The following is a 17,957-nucleotide window of genomic DNA, read 5'->3' as shown; positions in this document are numbered from 1 at the left end:
TGGCTGCCCCTGGAGCTGGATCTGAGGCACGTGTCACAGATGGCTGTTGGGATGCAGGCATCCTGCTCCAAGCCTCTGGGACATGGGCATCCCTCTCCAGACTGGCAGAGGCACCTTCCCAAGCATTTTTTAATGCTGAATTTAATTTTATGGTTTTCCTGACGAGAGACTGTGGCTGCTGGGACAGACAGAGCTGCAGAGGTGACTCCCACTCTCGTCCTCATGTGCTGGGAGCCTGTTGCCTCCATCCAGCTCCTCAGGAAGGGATGGATGGGTCTCTCCACTGCTGGTGTTCCTTTCAGCTTTCCTTAAAAAACCAAACTGAGATCCAGGTTCTGCTCTGGGTGCCTGGGATGGGTGTCTTGCAACTGGCAATCTGGGTCCCCTGACACCTCAAAATGAGCCTTCTTCATCTTGCTGATGACTTCCCATGTCACCTCCATGGTCCTTACTGGTAACCTCCATGCTCTCCACCCAGAGCCAATAGGGATGGGGCTGCAAACACCACAGAGCAGCGCCATCCCTGCAGCAGAACTGGTTCACACTGGGACATCCAGACACTGTTTCAGCTAAGAGGGTGCTTGGCTCTGGGCTGGGAGTGCTGGGCTGGGGGTGCAGCTGTAAGTGGGGTCTCATCTGTCTCAGGCCATCATCATTCCCACTCCAGCTGGCACATGTTTTGGTGGCAGAGGGACTTCCTGGGGGTTTGGGCAGTACCCCCCCTGCATTTGGGGCTCCTGTGGGCCCCTCCAGTCCCGCTCAGCACAGAATCACCAGGGTCCATAGAGATGAAGCCATATGGGGCCACCTCAGAGAGGGCCAGGAAGCAGACTTGCAGCAAGGATTGCAGTGAGGAAGGCATTGGAATTAATCTCACGGCTTTAATTGGTTTATATCAGTAATGAGCTACTTCTGGCAGTGCCGAGCCAGACGGTTCCTTCCCTTGGCAGCGGGATGTTCACGGAGCAGGTGCCAGGGAAGCACTTGGTGATGTGGGAGCTTGGGGAGAGGGTGACCCTGAGCTGGCATCATTGTGTCACTGTGTAGGATCAGAAATGGGGTAGAGTTAAAAATCCTGCCTGGAAAACGCTTCCAGTAGCTGCCAATGCCTTCCATAGGATAAATGGTGGCTGGCTGTGCCCAGGCTCCTCAGCATGGACTCCCCAGGGTCCTTAACACCTACATGGCCAGTCCTGCCTGGGGATTCCACTCCTGCCCCTCTAATCCATGAAGCAGCCAGGACCTTGCCAGGCAGCCCTGACAGTGGTCTTGCCATCCCACTACCTGATTCTTGATGCCCCCCCAAATTGTCCTCCCCATTCAGCCCTGCCAAAAGTGGGGTAGGAGCCACCAGCTGCTGCCCACAATCCAAGGGAAGGAGAGGGACTTGCCTTCCCTCTGCCTGTCCCACCACTGTGAAGGCAGCAGAGGGTTCTTTGTGGGCGCTGCTTTAATTGCATCATTATTATCCTGAGTAAATGAGTCCTGGCAGCAGCTGAACCTGGTGGATGCCAACTGCATCCCAGAAAGGCATCCGGGAAGGGTCAGCATCCAGCTGGCACAAGCAGGGACTGGGGACCTGGATGGTACCCAGCCACTGGCAGGTGCTGTCAGAGCCGAAGGGTCTCAGTGAGCGAGGGGGGGACCATAAGGGAGTTTCAACCCTCCCCATCTCACCCCCCTCCATCACTTCTCTCTTGCAGACCGTCAGCATCAATAAGGCCATTAATGCACAGGAAGTGGCTGTCAAGGAGAAACACGCCAGGAATATCCTTCTCAAAGCTAGCCGTGGGACAAGGAGTGTGGGAGCGGGGCTGGGACTGCCCAGAAAAGGGGCAGCATCAAGAGGGTGTGTGAGGAGAGGTGCCCAGGGTGCTGGGGAGGCCGGATGGGACCTTGGAGTGCTGTTAACGACATTGGATATTTTTCCAGCATGGCACAGGGTCCCTGCTCCTGCTGTCACAGCCATTGAATGTTGGTAGGTGCCCTGGCTGGTGCTCCCAGCACTGCCATCCCATGAGAGGGCAAGAGGGGAAGGTGCCCGCAGCAGGTTGGGACACTGCCACCAAAAGTGGATCCCCAGCATCCCAGCCAGGCACCTGGGAAGGCTCAGCGGAGGCACAGCCCCAGCCTTGCATGTGCCATGGTGCTCCTAGAGCAAGTCTGTGGGAGAGAGGGTGGCTTGTGCCACTTTGGGGACAGCACATGCTTGGGGTGGGCAGTATTAGCTCCCTGTGGTGGCCTGGCCCCCCTGGGCTCTGCGGGTGCAGCCATCTTTGGGTGGCCATTCTCCATCACCAAAGGGCAGAGGAGTGTTTCCTTGACCACCAGCACCATGCATCCTGGGCACGCACCATGAGAAGGGAGCGCAGACCTTCTGGTCAGTGGTGAACCGGCTGCCGCTGTCTGGCAACGCTGTGCTCTGCTGGAAGTTCTGCCATGTGTTCCACAAGCTCCTCCGGGATGGACATTCCAATGTGAGTGCCCAAAGCTCAGCTTGGGGCCAAATCCTTTCCCCTGCAGGGCTGCACTGGGTGATGGGAGATGCTGAAGGGTCAGTATCCTTCTGGGGGGTCAGTCCCGGGGTGGGGACTGGAGCTGGAGCCCTCCCAGAGGGTCACTGGCCTCCTAAGGGTCAGTCCTGAGTAGGGACTGGATCTGGAGCCCTCCTGGAGGGTTGGTGCCCTCCTGGAGGTCAATCCTATGTGGACACCAGTGCTAGAGCTCTTTCAAAGGGTCAGTGCCTTCCTGCAGGTCAGTCCTGGATGCCAGAGCCCTCCTGGTGCTGCCCTGCCCAAAAACCTGTGTGCCTCAAACCCCAGTGCCAACGTCAGTGCCAGTGCCAGAGGAAATGGCTCAGCACCTGGCAATGACATTGGTGCAGGAGCCGTCAGCAAGGCTCCTCCTTGGGGAAGCTGAGGCACCCAGGGCTGGCAGTGGCGATAAAGGGTTGGGAATGCATCAAGACCTCCCATTTCTCACCCAGTTTCAAGTATGGAGCATCGTGTCCTGGTGCTCTGCCTACTGCTTGTCACCATCATTCCTCCAGGTCCTGAAAGACTCCGTGCGATACAAGAATGAGCTGAGCGACATGAGCAGGATGTGGGTAAGTGACCAACCCTGCCAGCCATGGTGGGGAGATCCCAGGGGTCCCTTGGCCAGGCTGGGGGGTGTAGGCTTGGGGGGTTCCCTCTCCCAGGAAGCGGAGCGCAGCCATGGCTGACTTGTGGCTGTCATCACCTACCTGGGCTGGGTTTCAATTGCATTCGGTGTTCCCTTCCACCAAAATCAAATGCCTCCTTCCTGTTTCATGGCAAAAACCCACTAAAAACTCGGCTCTCACAGTCAAATGAAGCATAGAAACATACAGAGAAGGTGATGAGAAGGTCTGACCAAATCCCTTCAGTACAGCCAGCCTGCATCCAGGTGCCAGCGAGGAGGGTTTGGCTGTGGTTTTGGGGAGATAAGGGAGGGGCCAGTCATTCTGCAGCAGAAAAAGGCTTTTCGACAGCCTGTCCTGGATCTCAACAGCTTTTTGGGGTCCCCCCAGGGCCACCTGAGCGAGGGCTATGGGCAGCTCTGCAGCATCTACCTCAAACTGCTGAGAACCAAGATGGAATTTCACACAAAGGTAAGCCCCCCCCCCACCCCATCCCTGTCCCCAGGGCTGTAGCAAGGGGTGGGCACTGGGGTGACAGCAGTGGACCAGTATGGCCATCCTGCTGCATCCATGAAATATTCCCGAAGCTGCCAGTGGCCGTCAAAAATGGCCCAAGGACCAATGCTTTGGGGGTGGCAGGATTCCTGGTGGCCCAGGGCTCCTTGGTCTGGGCTGGGAGTTGGTGGGCTGCAGCAGCAGGAGACACACACCCCCTTTCCCCCCCCAGCTATCCTAGATGGGAAAAGGGGGAAAAGTGCTGGAAAGAGGTGTTTTGTGTGCCCATCACCCTGTTTTGGAAGTGTGATACGACCTTCCCCAAAATGCCAGAGCGGGTACCCCCTGGAGCAGATATCATTCCATCCTGTCCAGCTCTCTGCTGGCAGCCTCATCTCCTCCCTGCTTGACAGATTTCTCAACCCAGGGAGAATCAGCTTTTCTTGCTGGGAAGAGCACAGATGCTGTGGATTAGGGATGCTGTGGATTAGGGATGCTGTGGTCACCCAGGATTCAGAGACCCTGTGTTACCTCCCTTTTCCCCCACATCACTCCCCTGGCTCATCCAGGAGCTGACTTTGAGGCTGCAGGATCACAGGCGCTCTGGCCAGACCAGGAGAGCCTCTGGAACCCTTTCCCACCTCCTGTTTCTCCCACAGAATCCCCGATTCCCTGGAAATCTTCAGATGTCTGACCGGCAGCTTGATGAGGCTGGGGAGAATGACGTCAATAATTTGTGAGTGTGGGGCAGGGGAAGGTCAGGGAGGGAGTGGGTAGAGGTGGGGGACACGATCTCCCCAACCCCACCAGCAGCATAACCAAGCAGGGACAGGACCTTCCTCCTGCCCCCTGCCCTGTGGCAGGTCCTGAGAACGGGCAGAGCCTCAGGCAAGGCTGGTGCATCCACACTAGAGCACCCTCATCAAAGACTGAGGCTCGTGGGTGGCCTTGGGGACAGTCCCCAACCATCCTCAACCCTGTTTCCTAGTTTTCAGCTGACGGTGGAGATGTTTGACTACCTGGAGTGTGAGCTGAACCTCTTCCAGACAGGTAAAGCCCTGCATTACTCTGAGACAGGGTGGAGTGAGAGATCTGCAGGAGTCCAGCCCCTTCGTGGGGCTGATCCGAGTTGGAGGAGGCTCTGACAGGGGATGTTGGCTGAGGGCACCACAACTCAGCTCTTCTATGGGCACTTCACCTGAATTAAGGTTCAACAAGGCAAAGTGGAAGGTGCTGCGCCTGGGTCAGTGCAACCCCTGGTATCAGCCCAGGCTGGAGGATGAAGGGATGGAGAGCAGCCCTGCCAGGAAGGACTTAGGGGTGCTGGAGGATAAGTTCAATGTGCCCCAGCCATGTATGCTCCAAAGCCCCCTATGCCCTGGGCTGACGACACCAGGGCTGGAGGCAGCTCTGCAGCTCTTACGGGGCAGAGGGGCAGAATCCCCCCCTCACCTGCTGCCCACACTGGGTCATCAGCCCAGGAAGGATGTGGGCCTGCTGGAGCAAGTCCAGAGGAGGACACAGAGGTGCTCCAAGGGCTGGAGTTCCTCTGCTCTGGAGCCAGGCTGGCAGAGCTGGGGGTGTTCACCTGGAGAAGGCTACAGGAAGACCTCAGAGCCCCTTCCTCTGCTTAAAGGGGCTCCAAGAGGACCAGAGAGGGACTGGGGACAAGGGATGGAGTGACAGGATAAGGGAGAATGGCTTCCCACTGCCAGAGGGCAGGGTTAGATGGGATATTGGGAAGAAATTCTTGGCTGTGAGGGTGGTGAGGCCCTGGCACAGGGTGCCCAGAGAAGCTGTGGCTGCCCCATCCGTGGAAGGGGTCAAGGCCAGGTTGGATACAGCTTGGAGCACTCTGGTCTAGTGGAAGGTGTTGGAGTGAGATGGGCTTCAGCTGCTCCCAGCTGGTTTTGGAGCATCTTCCCTCTGGCACACCTAGTACACTTGAGTGCCAGTGGGACAACAGTGACAGGCAGAGCACAGGAGTCACGTGTCAGCTCTGCCCAGGTACATGGCTGGGGCTCAGTCCCAGTTGGAGGCCCATGGTGCCAGGCTGGAGTGTTCCCAGGCCTGTGTGGGAGACCTGGGTGGGAATTTCCCCTCCCACTCAGCTCACAAACAGCTGCAGGACAGCAGGCTGTGTCCCCAAGGGCCAGTGGGTATCTTGCTCCAGGCGAACGGCTCTTGCTCAGGATGACATCTGTGGATTTGGCAGACACAGTGTGGCACCTCCTGGTGCTGCCGGTGCTGCTGGATCTGATCCTGCACTCCTTCCCTGCAGTGTTCAGCTCCCTGGACATGTCGCGCTCAGTGTCGGTGACGGCAGCGGGGCAGTGCCGTCTGGCCCCGCTCATCCAGGTGATCCTGGACTGCAGCCACCTCTATGACTACACCGTCAAGCTGCTCTTCAAGCTCCATTCCTGTGAGTGCCCCCAGCAGCACTGCCTTTGACAGGGGGGACACAGAGGGAGGCACTGGGGCCACCACCCTGCTCAACCTGGGCTGTTCACCACCACCTCTTCCCCAGCCTCTTTTGGGGGGTGAAGGGAGTCACCATGGCAAGGAGGCGCAAAACCCATATCCTTCAGGATCTGAAATTGTGGCAGCTGCCAGCCCACGCTTTTCTCTGCCCTGGGGGGTATGGGGTGTGGTCTCCTCCTGCAGCAGGACACTGCCTGGATTATTTGGACCCCCAGAGGAGGGTGGCCATCTCTGGGAAAGAGCCATCTCCATGTGGCTGTGCTGATGGGTTGTTCCCTGATCCATGAAGACACCCGCTGACATTTCTACTTGCTGCTTCTTCCAGGTCTGCCAGCAGATACGCTGCAGGGCCACCGGGATCGCTTCCTGGAGCAGTTCCGAAAGTAAGTGCCCACACCCAGAGCATCGGTGCTCTGGAAGTGCTCCCAAGGCACTGAGATTTAAAATGAGTGAGCAGGGACATGCTGTGGTCTCTGGTACATGAGTAACCAAAACAACAGCTGGCAACCGAGAGCAGGGAGGGGATGTAATGGTGCCAGGGGAGGATATCATGGTACTGAGTGACAGCTTGATTCAAGGTCACAAACTGCAAAGAGCAGATAGCAGCGCTGGCTGTGCTCTGACCACCCAGGGCCTAACCTTGGGACAGGGATCAAGTGTGCCAAGATCCTGACTAGGTTGCTCAGGTGACTGGGAGAGGTGAGAGCTAGGAGTGGTGCAGCTGGGCACTGTCCCTCCTCCCCAAAACTGGGAGTCCTGGAGGGAAAAACCCTGCTTCTGGGGAAGATGCTCCTGTAGGAACTGAAGGTGAGGGTGGAGATGTTGGCTCCAGGCAGGAAGCCCCCTGCTCCTGGAAACTTTGGGTAGGCAGGAAGTGGTTTAGGTTGGAAGGGACCTTTGAAGGTCATGAGGTACAACCCCCTCCTGTGGACAGGGACACCTTCCACTAGACCAGGTTGCTCAAGTTTCAGGTCCTTCTCCCTGCCTGTCAGGCCGGGGATTTATGGGATAAACCCTCCAGTGGTGGGAGGCTGGCTCCCAACACCTGCCCCGAGTTTGGTGGCAGCACAAAACGCCTTCCCCTCCAAGGCAGTACAGTGGCCAGGTGACACCTCCTGGAGCCAGGCAAGGGGTTGTCCGGGTTGGACAAGAGCCATCCCTAACCATTCCCTGCCCCTTGCAGGCTCAAGGACCTTTTCTACCGCTCCAGCAACCTGCAGTACTTCAAGCGGTTGATTCAGATCCCGCAGCTGCCAGAGGTGAGACCCTGCAGTCCCCGTGTTTCCTGTCCCTGTGCCCAGGGGCAGCAGTGGGGCCACTGGCACTGGCAGATGGCCAAAAAAAGCCTCTTGCTGCCTTGCCCAGCTTCTTAGGTCTGGTGGCAACATGGGGTTCCTGGACCTTGAGGATGATTCTTGTATCCCTCGCTGGGTGGCATCCGGCTGGATGGAGCTGCCCTCTGACTGGCAGCTGGGATCCCCTCTCTCACTGATCCATAGCCCTTGCTGAGATCCACCCCTGCGGGTCCTGGTTCCATTCTTGTGGGTTCTGACTCTATTCCTCTGCATCCTGACTCCATCTCTGTGGGTCCTGGCTCTGTTCTCGTGGGTCAAGGCATGGGCCAGCTCAGCTCCAGGGCAGGATTTCAAACAACTGTGCCTTCAGCCCAGCAGCAGTGCCAGTGTTTCCCCCTCAGCCCTGCTCCCCTCCCTCCCCAGAACCCTCCCAATTTCCTGCGTGCCTCTGCACTGTCAGAGCACATCAGCCCCGTGGTGGTGATCCCTGCTGAGGCATCCTCGCCCGACAGTGAGCCCATCACAGACTTGGTGGAAATGGACACAGCCTCGCAGGTAAGGATGGTGGGGGCTCTCTGGCTCTGAGCCTGGGGTTATTTCTCCAAACCCACACTGCGGTGAGGGCTGAGACAGTGGGGATGGCCTTGGGAACTGGGGAGTGTCACTGCAAAGAGATGGTTCGGTGCTGAGTGCCCCATCTGGGTGCTGGGTGACCGTCTGGGTGCTGGATGTCCCATCTGGGTGCTGCGTGTCCCATCTGGGTGCTGCGTATCGTATCCCATCTGCATGCTGGGTGTCCCGTCTGGATGCTGCTAGGGCTGAGCCAGCCTGAATTCTCCTGGTGGCTGCTCAGTGGTGTGGTGCCCCCCAGTGATGGGCAAGGAGGGGTTTGGTTTTGAGCATTGCCATGGGGACCTTTAGGTCTTTACCCTCCTCTCTACCAAGGGTTGTCCCCAGGCATTGAGTGGGGAGGGGAGGGAGCATGCAGTGATGTGGCTTTGGGGATCTTCTCCCTCCAAGAGTTAGGTGGGGATGGACTACAGATGCTCCATGTTCATCAAGTTCATAACATTCAGTGCCCTGGAAGCAGCGGGGCCCCAGTGTCCAGGCAGCTCATAGGCTGGCTTGGCAGTGACACTGGGGACATGGAGGGACAAGGGCTCCCAAGTGGTGGTGGTGGGGTCACTCCAGGTCTGTCCTGCTCTTCCCCCAGAGCCTGTTTGACAACAAGTTTGATGACATCTTTGGCAGCTCCTTCAGCTGCGACCCCTTCAACTTCAACAGCCAGAATGGGATGAGCAAGGATGACAAGTAAGCAATGCTGGCGATGCTGCTAAATGGCCAGGATTGTACCAGGAGCTCCCTGCCTGGAACAGCCATAGTGGCACAGGGGACACCTCCCCTCCCAGGCTGTGTCCCTATGGCACTGAGGATGTACCCCATGTCTCTCCTTCCCAGGGACCGGCTAATTGAGCAGCTTTACGGGGAGATCGCAGGCCTGAAAGAGGAGCTGGAGAACTTCAAGGCTGAGGTGGGTGACAGCCAGGTGGGCAGGATGAGACCCACTGGGAGTGTGGGGTAGGCTGGTGGCTGTGTCCCTGGGTGGGCAAGACAGTGACCCCATCTCTGTCCTGCCCTGTTCCTGGTGGCCTCTGTCATACAGGAGGTCCCCAGGTGTGCCAGGGGGCTGCATCCCTGCCGGGGGGTGGGCTCAGCCCCACTGCCCAGCATCCTTGTGCTTTGTCAAGATGCACTTGGGGGCCTGCAGGGTGGTACCCATGGGGGGGCTGCTGGACAGTACTGGTGGGCATTGGATGGTACCAGTGGGCATTGGATGGTCCTGGTGGGCACTGAACAGCACCATCAGCCCCTACCCGTCCCCACAGAGCACACGGGGTGCAGTGCAGCTGCGTGGCCGTGCCAGTGAGCTGGAGGCTGAGCTGGCCGAGCAGCAGCACCTGAAGCAGCAGGCACAGGATGAGAGTGAGTTCCTGCGCACAGAGCTGGAGGAGCTGAAGAAGCAGCGGGAGGACACGGAGAAGGCTCAGCGGAGCCTGACGGAAATCGAGAGTGAGCAGGAAGTGCCAGCACTGGTGTGGGGTCGGGGTGAGCCCCAGTTGGGGGGTCCCAAGTGCTCAGCTCTGTGTCACTGTGTGTGGCAGGACGGGCACAGGCCAATGAGCAGCGCTACAGCAAACTGAAGGAGAAGTACAGCGAGCTGGTGCAGAACCACGCTGACCTGCTGCGCAAGGTGGGCTCCCCAAACACCCCCCAGCATGCCCTCTCCCAGCCATGCCCCCTGACACCATGGGCTGCTCATCTCATTCTCTGCCATTGCCAGAACGCAGAGGTGACCAAGCAGATTACAGTGGCCAGGCAGGCCCAGGGGGATGTGGAGCGGGAGAAAAAGGAGCTGGAGGACTCCTTCCAGCGGGTGAGCGAGCAGGCACAGAGGAAGGTAAGTAGGGATGGGGGGCACACACCAGGGATAAGCAGGGGCTCCCCATGGGGCACCAGTTCTGCCAACCTCTCCCCTTGCTGCAGTCTCAGGAGCAGGCAGAGGTGCTGGAGACACTGAAGCGGGAGCTGGCAGCCAGCAGACAGGAGCTGCAGGTGGTCCAGGGCACACTGGAGTCCAGCACACAGGTGAGAGCATGTGGGGCCCCCCAGCACCCCTCTGGGCTGGGTAGCCAGGCCTTACCCATTCGAGAGGTGATACCCACCACTGACCTCAAAACCAGCTCCCTGTCATCTTCTTTCCCACATCTGAGTGGGTTTGATGTCACACAAGGGGGTTTCACACTCCTGGGTGTGGTAGTATGTGGAGCAATGGGCTCCAGCAGCAGGGATCATGGAATAAAATGCCTGGAAGAAGAGGGTCGGTCAGCAGCTTTGCCTGCTCTAAGCCCAGGTAGCAGTGTGGCATCACACTGCAAGATGTGCCAGAGGGTATCCCATGCCTGCAGAGCTGTGGAAGACAGCAGGGATGCCTGGACTTGTTGGAGGGGGTAGAAGCTGGCAGGAAAATGCAGTCACCCATCTATGAAGTGAGCAGACTCAGCAGCAGGATGGGGATGGGGCAGAGGCACCACCCTGCATCCAGTCCTACATCAGGATGGTGACAGTCATGATAAAAATGCATTTTCACTGACAAAAGTGAAAGGGCTCCCCAGAAGCCTCAGTTGTCACCAGGTAGGGTCATCATCAGTGCTGCTGGGGGAGTGGGGAGCTGTGCCTGCACAGGCCATGATGCACCCAGCAGGGACAGTCAGGGTGGCCCAAGCCTGGAATGAGTCCCCAAACTGGAAAGTTCACCCTCGGCACAGCCCTGACTGCTGTTTCATGGCCCCCCAGGCAGGAGCAGAGCAGAACACTCGGATTGCCAGCCTTGAGCAGGAGAGGGACAGGCTGAGCCAAGCAGCAGAGCAGCACAGGGACGAGATGGCAGCTCTGCAGGCTGAGCTGCAGCAGCTTCAGGACACGCTCAGCCGCGAGCAGGAGAACAGCAGGACAGAGCTGGAGACGCTGCAGACCCAGCTGAGAGACAAGGTACCATGAGGGTCCTCATGGCCATCCCCATTCTGGCCAGACCAGAGGGGTTCAGTGGGGCCAAGTGCAGGGAATGCCCAGTGGCCCAACAGGGGCCCTGAGCCCAGCTCTGGCCCAGCAGGAGAGCACAGAGCAGGCGCTGCAGCAGCGCCTGGCCAAGGAGCAGCTGTCCCTGCTGCAGGGCACCGCACGCGAGGCCGAGCGCATGGTGCAGGACGCCCTGACTCGCATGGAGGATCCTGCTCACATCAGCTGCACCGGCTCAGCAGGTGACGTCCCTGCTGCTCCCAAAGCTGGTGTTACCCCAGCCTGCCTGCTCCCTGTAGTCCCAGCTGAGCCCTGCCTGCTGTCTGCCTGCAGATTGCCTCCTGTCCCGGACATTGGCAGCCTCCGAGTGCGCAGAGCGGCTGCGGGACGCACACAGCAAGTACCTTTCGGATGGCACAGGTGAGAGGTGGCAGCCCCAGGCAGGGGGCACAGGGGCAGCCCTGGCATGCGGGACGGGTGAGTAACGCAGTGGGCTGAGGCTTGTGCTCGCTGTCCTGCTGCAGCTGTGGGTTCCCTGCTGCCCTGCCTGGCCCTCTTTGCCCACCTGGTCAGCGACACCCTCTTGCAGGGCAGTGCAACCTCCCATGTGGCCCCTGTGGAGCCTGCTGACCGTGAGTGCTGCCCCAGGCCAGGGGCTGGGTGGGCAGGGGCCAGCGTGGGCAGGGGTCAGAATGGGCCGGGGATCAGGGTGAGCATGAGTTGGGGTGGGTAGGGGTCAGGGTGGGCAGGAGCTGGGGTAGGCAGGGAATTCAGTGGGCAGGGGATCAGGGTGAGCAGGGGCTGGGGTGAGCAGATGTCAGGGTGGGCAGGTGCCAGGACAGGCCAGGGCAAGGAGGATGCTGGAGTGAGCAGAGGCCAGGGTGGGCAGGGGTCATGGCAGGATGCTGGGATAAGGTGGGCAGGATGCTGGGGCAAGTAGGGTGCTGAAGTGGGCAGAAACCAGGGCAGGCAGAGGCCAGCGCAGGTAGGATGCTGTGGTGGGTAGGAACCAGAGATCTCCTCTCCACGTGTGGCCCCCTCAGCCCCCCATGCTGCCCATGCAGGTCTGCTGGAGCTGTGCAAGCAGTGTGGCAGTGCGGCTGTGAGCTACCTCAGCGCCCTGCAAGACCCAGGGACGGTGGCAAGTGCTGACTGCAGCCTGGTGACAGCCTGCCTGGGCCAGATCAGCGCCATTGGGGAGGTGGGTGCCCCAGGAGGGCTAGTGGGATGGGATCAGGCCATGGCAGGCACCACCACAGGGTCTGTACTGCTCCTGGACAGTCCCTTTCATCCCATCCTATCCCCAGGAGCTGCGTCCCAAAGGTCTGGATGTCAGGCAGGAGGAGCTGGGTGACCTGGTGGACAAGGAGATGGCAGCAACAGCTGCAGCCATCGAAACGGCATCTGCCCGTATTGAGGTGAGGGTCACCATGAGCAGAGAGGTGCCCACAGGCACCGTGCTGGGGGCCTGCTGAGACCACTGGAGAGGCCAGAGAGGCGCATTGGGCTGAGCACAGCCTCTTTCCCCTCAACCAGGAGATGCTGAGCAAGGCACGGGCTGGTGACACTGGGGTCAAACTGGAAGTGAACGAGAGGTGAGTGGTAGTCGGGGCACTGGACAGAGCCAGGCAGGCAGGATGGGGACAGGTGCTGCAGGCAGGGCAGCTGCTCCACAGGTGGGGCTCAGTGGTGTTTGTCTTGCAGGATCCTGGGCTCCTGCACAGGCCTCATGCAGGCCATCCATGTCCTGGTCCTGGCTTCCAAGGACCTCCAGAGAGAGATCGTGGAGAGTGGACGGGTGAGCTGGGACAGGGATGCAGGCAAGGGGGCAGGCAGGGATGAAGACAGGGGTGCTTGTCCAGCTGGGGTTCATCGTGCACTTGCTGGGATGTGCTGCTCCCTTGGCCCACTGGGACTTCCCCACCAGCTGCCAGGAGCTCTTCTCCAACCCTAGAGTCTCACCCTGGTTATGGTTCCTGGGGTGTCATGGTGATCCCTGATCTCCCTTCCCACACAGGGGACCCCACAACCCCCAAGTTCAGTGTGTCCCCAGCTCCCACACACATCCTGAATGACACCTTGACCTCCTCCTTTCCCCCCAGAGCAGGGGTCAGGGGGTGCGCAGTAACTAATTGTGCCTTTACCAACGGCAGGGTGCAGCATCCCCCAAGGAGTTCTATGCCAAGAATTCACGCTGGACCGAGGGTCTCATCTCTGCCTCCAAGGCAGTGGGCTGGGGTGCCACTGTCATGGTGTAAGTTCCACTGTCACCAGAGCGGGGAGAGGATGGCAGAGTCCTGCCGTCACCAGGGAGGGGACATGGATGGTGGCATGATGCTCCAGCCCCTCTCTGCTCTCCTGCAGTGATGCTGCCGACCTGGTGGTGCAAGGCAAGGGGACATTCGAGGAGCTGATGGTCTGTTCCCGGGAGATCGCAGCCAGCACTGCTCAGCTGGTGGCAGCCTCCAAGGTAGGAGCAAGGCTGCTCCCCTGCCCATGGTTCAGGGTGATGCTGGGGCACCATGTGGTCACCCCAAATCGTGGGGCTGGTCTTCCACTTGCCAGGCGGGGTGAGATCCCTCCTCACTGTCCTGGCAGGTGAAGGCAGACAAAGACAGCGCCAACCTCTGCAAGCTCCAACAAGCGTCCCGGGGCGTCAACCAGGCCACAGCCAGTGTGGTGGCCTCCACCAAGGCTGGGAAGTCTCAGGTGGAGGAGAAAAGTAAGTGCTGGGCTGCAGGGATCTTAGAATCATGTAATCACTTAAGTTGGAGAAGCTCTCTAAGACAATTGAGTTAAATTGTTCCCCCACTACTAACCATGTCCCCAAGTGCCACATCTACACGGCTTTTAAATCCCTTCAGGAGCTGTGACTCCACCATGCCCTGGGCAGCCTCTGCCAGTGCTGAATAACCCTTTCCGTGAAGAAATTTTTCCTTTTATCCAACCTAAACCTCCTCTGACACAACTTGAGGTCATTTCCTCTGGTCCTAGTGCTTGGAGCACAGACATGACCCCAAAACCTTGAGTGCTCTTGGCACTCACCACCCTTGGTTGGTTGTGCCCCTGTGGTCTCTGCCCATGGCTGCCCCTCACTCCCTCCCTGCATATCCTATGATGCCAGATCCTGGCAGTGGTATGGGAGCTGCCAGGGGGTCCGAGTGGGGAGCAGAGCTTGAGGCGGGCTGGTGGTGTCTTTCTCCACAGATAGCATGGACTTTTCCAGCATGACACTCACCCAGATCAAGCGTCAGGAGATGGACTCACAGGTAGGAAATTCCCACATGTTTTGGGAAACACCTGGTCGTGTCTCTCTCGGGCTGCCCGGGGTGGGGCATCAAATTTGGGGTCACCGTGCCCAGCTGCCCCCAGGTAGCACAAGCACGGGGGAAGCCCAAGGTGTGAAGGCAACAGATGGGTTTGCCCAGGAGTCATAAGCACTTGGTCCTTGATCCCTCCCCTATGCTGTTCCCATCATGGCATAGCAGCCCATGGCCACCCCTGTCCCCTGTGTGCTACCCACAGCACCCACCTCTACCTGGCATGGGGCAGCTCTGGGGAATTCCCCTGCCTGGGGTGCCCACACCAATCATTGTGCCTTCACCTGTCTGCACAAGCAGTGCCCACCTGAGCTCCATCCCCTCCCCAGGTCTGCTTGTCATTGGTGCACTCATGGGATGCACCTCCGCGGTCTTTGGGCTCGATATTGGGGGCATAATGGGTGTGAAAGGGGAGTGCTTGGCCCAGCACCATGCCAGGGTGCTGGCTGGGCATGTCCTGGGCCATGTCCCCAGGTGCGGGTGCTGGAGCTGGAGAACCAGCTGCAGAAGGAGCGGCAGAAGCTGGGGGAGCTGCGCAAGAAGCACTACGAGCTGGCTGGAGTGGCGGAAGGCTGGGAGGAGGACGGTGAGTGGTGCCAGCCCTGCTCCAGCTGGGCAGCTGCTCCCAGAAAAGGTGGGGCAGGATGGAGAGGCCCTGCCTGCCATCCATGGCAGTGAGCAGGTTTTGCTGCAGCTGGCATGAGCCTGGGGATAGTTGGCACACATGGGCAAAATCCTATGTGGAGAAACCCCAGCTTGTGGGATCTGCATTGCCCCCAGGCAAGGCCATCAGGTGCTGCTAGAGCAGCCCTGTGGTCCCAGAGGTTTGGGGCAGAGGGATGCCGGTGGACACTGCACCCCCTGACCCTGTCTTCCTGCCTATAGCTGCAGATTAGCACCAGTGGTAGAAGCAGCCCACGGGGGACAGCTGGGACCCTGCAGGGGACACCCCTGGGACCCCACTTGGTGCAGTCTTTTGAGAAGATCCCCAAGGAAGTGGTGCAGAAGCCCCCCTGAAGCACACATCCCCTGTGTCCCCCAGGAGCTGCCTCCAGCACCAGAGCCAAGCCGCCAGCGAGACCCCGGGCCCGGGGCAAGGGCTCACGCAAACCGCACCTGTATTTATTAGAGCTGCTGGGGTGGGGGGAGGTGTCTGCGCGGGGGTCTTTAACCCTTTAGTTTTGTTTTTGCACAGATTATGGGAACTCTTAGAGCCGTCTCTGGTTGAGCGAGAGCGGTCGGGCTTCTCTTGCCTCTCGTTGCTTTTCCAGCCTTAATCCAGCCCCTGGCTCGACATGAACATCCCCCCACCCCAGGAATGAGCATGCTGAAGGCCACAGGGGTACCACCCGGTGGGGGACAGCTTTCGGGGTGCTGCTGGGCATGGTGCTAAGTGTGCTCCCACTTGGCAGGGGCACCAAGTGCCTTTGGCCACCGCAGGCTGGGAGGTGGTGTTCCCATGGGACACCCTGGCCAGTGACACGGGGTGCCAGGAACAGCTGGGAAAGGGGTGGCAGCAGGAGGTATGCTGCCATGAGCTCCTGCGCCTCATTCCAGGTCCCCAAAACACCTTCCAAGCCCCACCTGAGCTGGGCTGCTCTGCCCTGACAGATCACTGTGTTCATGCCAGCAATAAACCCTCCACAAGGTGCTGGTTGTGGGTTTGGGCCACCACGGTGCCACTGCACAAGCCACCATCTCCTGGGGATGGGGGGTGACTCTAGGGCAGCAGCACAGAGGGTTTGGGGGGGGCAGCCAGGGTGCCCCAAAACCAGAGCATCCCAAAGCCAGAGCAAACAACTCCCTGACCCTGCTGACTTTGGTGCCACCCTGGTGCCACCGCCACCCTCTTGGGTGCAGGGGGACCAGGGCCAGTGTGGCTGTGGGCAGGGGTGGCCATGGGGCTGGCACCAGCGAGGGAACCTTTGTGCCTTGAGCAGGGGGCTCAGAGGGCAGGGGGGAATCAGCCACCTCCGGGCCCCCCAGCTCATCTCACTGCAGTGGAGACAGTGACATCAGACCAGGCAGCGATGTCCCCATCCCCCATGGTCCTGCTGGTGCCCCTGCTGGGGCCAGTGTTCCTCCACTCGGGGTGCTGAGCACAGGATTTGGCCTTTCTCCCTTTGGGAAGGGGCTGGGCTGTCACTACGTGCTTTCCAGCGGCGCCCACCCATCAGCACCCAGCTGGCACCTGGAGCAGTAGGACCTGCCACCACCATGGCCTCAGAGCTGCCACCCCTCCACACAGCTATCCAGCGTGCAGGAATCCGCTGTTCCCATGTCCTCCACCAGCCCTGCTGCCAGACCACCCACTCTGTGCGCCACCCCGCCAGAGGGACCTGGACCTTCCCCCAGGGGACCTGCTGCCTCCCCACCCTCAACCCGTGCTGGCTCCCTTAGGATGCAATACCAACCATCCCGTTCCTGCAGGACACAGGGAGCCCCAAAACCCTCCCTACTTTTTTGGGGGGGAGTCTCGCCTGCACGACCAACTACCTCAGGCCTGGGGGCCGGGGAGCAGCACAGGGGTGACAGTGGCAGCGGGGGCTTGGGGGACAGTGGCACTGTTCTCACCCAAATCCACTTGTCCCTTTTGTATCTCAGCCAGGTGTGGGCGGAGGGTCCCTGCGGTGTCCCTGGTGATGGCAGCTGGTGACAGGGATGGTGGGGGTGCCCCCCCACTGCAGGGCAGGTTGATTTGAGTTTTCATTGTATGATAACAATGACCATGTTGTTTGTTTCAGATTTTTCAATAAAGCCTTCAGCCCAGCCCCACAGCTTGGGGGGGGATGCAGGGGACCTGTGTCACAAGAGGGTCCTGGGCTCTGGCCCCTTCAGTGTGCTCAGTGGCCCCCAAAATCACTTGGTGTTGAGGTGACCCAGGTGTTGTCCTGGTGATGACCTCCAGCCTTTGCCCCCACTGTCCCACACCTGTGTGTCCCCATGGCCACTCTGCATGTCACATCTTTTTGCTGAGAAGGCACCAGGACCTGGTCTCTGCCCAGCCCCAAGGAGCACGAGTGGCTTTGGCCTCCTGACCTCTCCAGTCCCTTCCTGGGGGGGTGATGCTGCAGTGGGGAGGCCGTGCAGATCATCCCGGGCTGTAGGCTCACCCTGGCAGTCATGGCAAGGCGGTCCTGCTGCTGGGTGGCCCATGGAGTCCAGACAGGGATCTAAGGGGAATGTCACTTCGTAAGCATGGTTAACCCATCCTGGGTAGCATCTAGTCTCCTCCAGCCCTGCCAGGGCCACTCAGACCCTTGAGGTGCAGAAAGCCCCGTGACAACCACCATCCCTGCCAAGGCCCCTGTCATTTTCCTTACTGTTGTCACTGCCTGCCACAGTCCTTGCTCTGCAGGACAGAGCTGGCTGGCAGCAGCGGGGATATTCCCAGGGATAGCCATGTCTCCTGAGGACCCTAAGGGCACAGCCAGCCAGAGTGAATTTCCCACTGCTCTGTCCTCAGAGCAGGGTGGTGGCAGTGGCACCCTTCAGTTGGGACAAGGGGACAGGTTGGACACGGTGGTGACTGGCGACAGGCAGGACTGTGCCCACGTGTTCTGCACGTGGGACGCATGGTCAGATACGGGGTTGGGACTGGGGACATGCGAGGACATGCAGGGACGGGGA

At 59.6% G+C, this 17,957-nt stretch overlaps 1 protein-coding gene across 3 annotated transcripts in view; it reads left to right on the top strand.

The window, feature by feature from the left end:
• The window catches only part of HIP1 (huntingtin interacting protein 1), a 42,826-nt gene extending 27,521 nt beyond the window's left edge, over nt 1-15,305 (top strand). For all 3 annotated transcript variants that reach the window (XM_069033210.1, XM_069033212.1, XM_069033211.1), the window contains exons 2-31: nt 1,704-1,767; nt 2,335-2,477; nt 3,050-3,106; nt 3,551-3,631; nt 4,315-4,391; nt 4,644-4,705; nt 5,937-6,077; nt 6,462-6,519; nt 7,320-7,395; nt 7,855-7,986; nt 8,645-8,742; nt 8,890-8,962; nt 9,318-9,501; nt 9,594-9,682; nt 9,773-9,889; nt 9,976-10,077; nt 10,786-10,980; nt 11,102-11,249; nt 11,341-11,427; nt 11,532-11,639; nt 12,072-12,208; nt 12,315-12,425; nt 12,544-12,602; nt 12,712-12,805; nt 13,161-13,261; nt 13,372-13,477; nt 13,606-13,729; nt 14,215-14,276; nt 14,802-14,913; nt 15,213-15,305. In XM_069033210.1, coding sequence (XP_068889311.1) covers nt 1,704-1,767; nt 2,335-2,477; nt 3,050-3,106; nt 3,551-3,631; nt 4,315-4,391; nt 4,644-4,705; nt 5,937-6,077; nt 6,462-6,519; nt 7,320-7,395; nt 7,855-7,986; nt 8,645-8,742; nt 8,890-8,962; nt 9,318-9,501; nt 9,594-9,682; nt 9,773-9,889; nt 9,976-10,077; nt 10,786-10,980; nt 11,102-11,249; nt 11,341-11,427; nt 11,532-11,639; nt 12,072-12,208; nt 12,315-12,425; nt 12,544-12,602; nt 12,712-12,805; nt 13,161-13,261; nt 13,372-13,477; nt 13,606-13,729; nt 14,215-14,276; nt 14,802-14,913; nt 15,213-15,223 — 3,009 coding nt within the window. In that variant the 3' untranslated portion in view covers nt 15,224-15,305. The remainder of the gene's footprint in view (nt 1-1,703; nt 1,768-2,334; nt 2,478-3,049; nt 3,107-3,550; nt 3,632-4,314; nt 4,392-4,643; nt 4,706-5,936; nt 6,078-6,461; nt 6,520-7,319; nt 7,396-7,854; nt 7,987-8,644; nt 8,743-8,889; nt 8,963-9,317; nt 9,502-9,593; nt 9,683-9,772; nt 9,890-9,975; nt 10,078-10,785; nt 10,981-11,101; nt 11,250-11,340; nt 11,428-11,531; nt 11,640-12,071; nt 12,209-12,314; nt 12,426-12,543; nt 12,603-12,711; nt 12,806-13,160; nt 13,262-13,371; nt 13,478-13,605; nt 13,730-14,214; nt 14,277-14,801; nt 14,914-15,212) is intronic.
• Nucleotides 15,306-17,957: the final 2,652 nt, after the last annotated feature.

The sequence above is a fragment of the Aphelocoma coerulescens genome, chromosome 19 (assembly GCF_041296385.1).
Source record: "Aphelocoma coerulescens isolate FSJ_1873_10779 chromosome 19, UR_Acoe_1.0, whole genome shotgun sequence".
NCBI lineage: Eukaryota > Metazoa > Chordata > Aves > Passeriformes > Corvidae > Aphelocoma > Aphelocoma coerulescens.
The sequence above is the reverse complement of the archived record's forward strand: the minus strand, read 5'-3'. Positions and strand labels throughout refer to the sequence as shown.